Here is a 5,209-nt window from a genome sequence, read left to right as displayed (position 1 = left end):
TATTAATGCCCATGGTGGTGGCAACTCCATATTAATGCCCATGGTGGTGGCAACTCCATATTAATGCCCATGGTGGTGGCAACTCCATATTAATGCCCATGGTGGTGGCAACTCCATATTAATGCCCATGGTGGTGGCAACTCCATATTAATGCCCATGGTGGTGGCAACTCCATATTAATGTCCATGGTGGTGGCAACTCCATATTAATGTCCATGGTGGTGGCAACTCCGTATTAATGTCCATGGTGGTGGCAACTCCGTATTAATGGTCATGGTGGTGGCAACTCCATATTAACGGTTATGGTGGTGGCAACTCCATATTAACGGTCATGGTGGTGGCAACTCCGTATTAATGTCCATGGTGGTGGCAACTCCGTATTAATGTCCATGGTGGTGGCAACTCCGTATTAATGTCCATGGTGGTGGCAACTCCATATTAATGGTCATGGTGGTGATCCCATCACACGCAGAGGCGGCAGGGAGGCGAACCATTCATGGAAGATCTGGTTTAAGCACAAGTGTGTCAATTCTTTTATTTCCCTTTCAGATCTGGAACCATCCGGATGTTCTGTACGAAGCTCTCCAGAAGGAGAATCTGGCCAACGAGAAGGATTTGGATATAGAGGATCTAGCTACCAATACCCGATGCCAATCTAAGGGTTCGAAGGTCAAGACGGAGCCTGGAACCCTGGCGGCGGTTATGGGAGAAGCTGCCGACAGCAAGCTCCTGCAGGGTCTGCCCATGAACCCAAACCAAGAGAGAGCCAATCAAGTAGTTACCTACGAGTGGGTAAGCGCAATGGGAGAATGCACGGAAGGCCTATCACAGGCCGGATAGAGACCTTCGAGGTGTTTCGCTGCACCTACATTACCAGCGCTTGTGATGACATAGCCCAGGGGTGGCCGAACTCCGGCCCTCCAGCTGTGGGTGGAACTACGAATCCCACGAGGCTTTGCAAGATTCTCACAGCCACAGACATGACTCCCAGAGAGAGATGCTTCATGGGATTTGTAGTTTCACCCCACAGCTGGGAGGGCTGGAGTTTGGCCACCCCTGATGGTTTTTTCTTTCCAGCACTAAAACGAAGATTTCTGCATTTCAAGTTTTAAAGGAGAACTATGAGGGTGAGGGGGTGGGGGGGGTTGATTTCCACTCACCTCATAGTTGGAGCCGACCTGTGACAATGAGACTGTCACAGGTCGGCTCAGTAGATCGGGAGGTGAGGGAACACATACCGGCGTTCGCTCACCTCTCGATCCTGTCACGGCTCTCTGCCATGACAGGGGGAGGGGCTGGATTCCCCCCTCCGATCCGCCAGCGCTGACTGGCGGAACGGACGGGGGAGGGGGCGGGTACAGCTGGCTCTGTCTCTAGATAGGCGGAGCCAGCTGTCACTCACACAGCTGGGTGGACACAGACAGTAATGTCGGAATCCGCCCCGGCTGCGGCGTCTCAGTATACCGCGAGCTGTAGCTCCCTATATACTAAGCTTAGGGTGACGGGAGGACGCTAGTTTGTGTCCCCCTGTGACCCTGAGGAGAACTATGGGGAAAACCCCCCGACCCCGTACTTCTCCTTTAAATAAAAAAAATAAGTGCACTTATCATTTTTGCCCCCTTTCCCCTCCCTGACGTAACCCTTCCTACCCCTCCACAGATGCGTACTTACCGTGTTTCCCCGAAAATAAGACACTGTCTTATGTTGTTTTTGGCTCAAAAAAAACACACTAGGTCTTATTTTCGGGGGAGGTCTTATTTATTTTTTTAATGTACAACAATCCAAAGTTAATGCAAATCCAAATTAAATAATCCAAAATGGCAAAGTTAAGAATAGGGTGATCAGGGCAATTGGGGGCGCCGTACCTTTCCAAGAGCAATTTGGTAACAAGAAAAAGCGAAGCGCACTTTCAATATCGCTTCCTCACAGGCGGAGTGCATTTGGTATGACTCGGCCTGTGACAGGAGGCGGGGCTATAGAGGAAGCATCGGCTTATGCGGCTCTGCTCCCTCCGGTGCCGCCTCGCTCCCTCTAGCGTCGGCTTCTTTGGCACCGCTGATTCTCTCCCGCGGCTCTTCAAGTTCCCCCTTATGCCACCACCGGCCCTGGGAATGGTCACAACTAGGTCTTATTTTCAGGGAAACAAGGTACCTCAATCCAACAGCCACGGCTTCCACTGTCTGTCAGCATCCCGGCCCTTTAATGACAGCCCAATAGATTTCTATGGGACGGTCTCTAGAAGTCTACTGGGCTGCAATGCACAAGCCGGGACCGTGGGACTCGCAGCATTGGATGTAAACAGACACCGGAGGCCGTGGCCCTTCTGTTCAGGGTCAATATGTGTCAGGGGAGGGGGAGCGGCGATAGGTCTGGGCTAAGGAACAAGAGGGGTAAGTGCACTTTGTTTTGCACTTCACTTATTCTTTCAGACCCCATTCACACTGATCTACAACCAAAATAAGTGCTTTTTCGACGTCAATTTAAGCTGAGCGACATTGCGCATCTTGTTGCGCTGCGTCGCGCTTCTTTTGGCAATCTATCAAAAGTCTATTGGGGCCAAATCGCTCGAAATCCGCCAGAAAATATCTCACGCTCGAGCGACAACCTAACGTTGAGCTGTAGGGGGGAAATACCTGCAGGGAGCCGTGAGTGACAGTCTCGGCTCTCTGCAGGGATAGGAGCAAGAAGTGGGCGACGAGTGGTTCCCGATCTACAGAGCCGACTTGTGTCAGTCTCATTGTCACAGGTCGGCTAGAACTATGAGGATCAGTGATTATCACTCGCCTCGTAGTTCTCCTTTTAAGCTTCATATTTGAGCGACTTTTCAGTGGAAATTGCGCTACAAAACGCTCCGTGTGAACGGGATCTAAAGAGAGAGTATCAGTCCCTACTGTTACTCATTTACGTTTGTGTGTCAATTGCAGCTTAAGCTATTGAGTTCTATAAACATATTTTTTTATAACCATAAATAAATAGAAGCTAGAAAACATTCCCTTTCACATCTGCCTCTCCTGATCATCCCATTGCCTCTCCTGATCCCTCCCATTGCCTCTCCTGATCATCCCATTGCCTCTCCTGATCCCTCCCATTGGCTCTCCTGATCATCCCATTGCCTCTCCTGATCCCTCCCATTGGCTCTCCTGATCCCTCACATCTGCCTCTCCTGATCCCTCGCATCTGCCTCTCCCGATCCCTCGCATCTGCCTCTCCCGATCCCTCCCATCTGCCTCTCCCGATCCCTCGCATCTGCCTCTCCCGATCCCTCGCATCTGCCTCTCCCGATCCCTCGCATCTGCCTCTCCCGATCCCTCGCATCTGCCTCTCCCGATCCCTCGCATCTGCCTCTCCCGATCCCTCGCATCTGCCTCTCCCGATCCCTCGCATCTGCCTCTCCCGATCCCTCGCATCTGCCTCTCCCGATCCCTCGCATCTGCCTCTCCCGATCCCTCGCATCTGCCTCTCCCGATCCCTCGCATCTGCCTCTCCCGATCCCTCACATCTGCCTCTCCCGATCCCTCACATCTGCCTCTCCCGATCCCTCCCATCTGCCTCTCCCGATCCCTCCCATCTGCCTCTCCCGATCCCTCGCATCTGCCTCTCCCGATCCCTCGCATCTGCCTCTCCCGATCCCTCGCATCTGCCTCTCCCGATCCCTCGCATCTGCCTCTCCCGATCCCTCCCATCTGCCTCTCCCGATCCCTCCCATCTGCCTCTCCCGATCCCTCCCATCTGCCTCTCCCGATCCCTCGCATCTGCCTCTCCCGATCCCTCGCATCTGCCTCTCCCGATCCCTCGCATCTGCCTCTCCTGATCCCTCGCATCTGCCTCTCCTGATCCTCCCATTGCCTCTCCTGATCCCTCACATCTTCCTCTCCTGATCCCTCACATCTTCTCCGATCCCTCCCATCTGCCTCTCCTGATCCCTCGCATCTGCCTCTCCTGATCCCTCGCATCTGCCTCTCCTGATCCCTCGCATCTTCCTCTCCTGATCCCTCACATCTTCCTCTCCTGATCCCTCACATCTTCCTCTCCTGATCCCTCCCATCTGCCTCTCCTGATCCCTCCCATCTGCCTCTCCTGATCCCTCACATCTGCCTCTCCCGATCCCTCCCATCTGCCTCTCCCGATCCCTCACATCTTCCTCTCCTGATCCCTCCCATCTGCCTCTCCCGATCCCTCGCATCTGCCTCTCCCGATCCCTCGCATCTGCCTCTCCCGATCCCTCGCATCTGCCTCTCCCGATCCCTCGCATCTGCCTCTCCCGATCCCTCACATCTGCCTCTCCCGATCCCTCACATCTGCCTCTCCTGATCCTCCAGGCCAAAGAAATTATGTTTGACTACCAGCCGGGTCAGCTGCAGAACTCCCCGAAGATGGTGCTTCTCTTTCACCTGATCGAGGAGAGCATGAAGCTGGGTGACAAGCTCCTGGTCTTCAGGTGAGTGGTCCTCCCCCGGCCCAGGAACAGGAAGTGTGGAAGTATCCTGGACAGCCTGAGGTAACGGCGTCTTCTCCCCACAGTCAGAGCCTGTCCACCCTCTCCATCATGGAGGAGTTCTTAGTGACGAGACCAATGCCGCCTCGGCCTGGAACCGAAGGTCGCGAGGGTCAGACCTGGGTCCGGAATGTCAACTATTACCGTAAGTGAACGTCTTCCCAGGCAGGTGTGCTGGATCTGTTCTTATACCTTACCTGTCCTGTATCTGAGACCTTACCTGTCCTGTATGTGACACCTTACCTGTCCTGTATGTGACACCTTACCTGTCCTGTATGCGAGACCTTACCTGTCCTGTATCTGACACCTTACCTGTCCTGTATCTGACCCCTTACCTGTCCTGTATGTGACACCTTACCTGTCCTGTATGTGACACCTTACCTGTCCTGTATGCGACACCTTACCTGTCCTGTATGCGACACCTTACCTGTCCTGTATGCGAGACCTTACCTGTCCTGTATGCGCGACCTTACCTGTCCTGTATGCGCGACCTTACCTGTCCTGTATGCGAGACCTTACCTGTCCTGTATGCGAGACCTTACCTGTCCTGTATGTGAGACCTTACCTGTCCTGTATCTGACACCTTCCCTGTCCTGTATCTGACCCCTTACCTGTCCTGTATGTGACACCTTACCTGTCCTGTATGTGACACCTTACCTGTCCTGTATGTGACACCTTACCTGTCCTGTATGCGACACCTTACCTGTCCTGTATG

At 53.6% G+C, this 5,209-nt stretch overlaps 1 protein-coding gene across 1 annotated transcript in view; it reads left to right on the top strand.

Moving 5' to 3' along the window:
- The window catches only part of RAD54L2 (RAD54-like 2 (S. cerevisiae)), a 48,230-nt gene that overhangs the window by 29,557 nt on the left and 13,464 nt on the right, over positions 1-5,209 (top strand). The window contains exons 12-14 of the mRNA XM_018573103.1: positions 549-791; positions 4,319-4,437; positions 4,521-4,639. Of these exons, the coding sequence (XP_018428605.1) occupies positions 549-791; positions 4,319-4,437; positions 4,521-4,639 (481 nt within the window). The remainder of the gene's footprint in view (positions 1-548; positions 792-4,318; positions 4,438-4,520; positions 4,640-5,209) is intronic.

This window comes from Nanorana parkeri, unplaced genomic scaffold, assembly GCF_000935625.1.
Source record: "Nanorana parkeri isolate BGI_ZX_2015 unplaced genomic scaffold, ASM93562v1 scaffold2238, whole genome shotgun sequence".
NCBI lineage: Eukaryota > Metazoa > Chordata > Amphibia > Anura > Dicroglossidae > Nanorana > Nanorana parkeri.
This window is presented reverse-complemented; position numbering and strand designations above follow the sequence as displayed.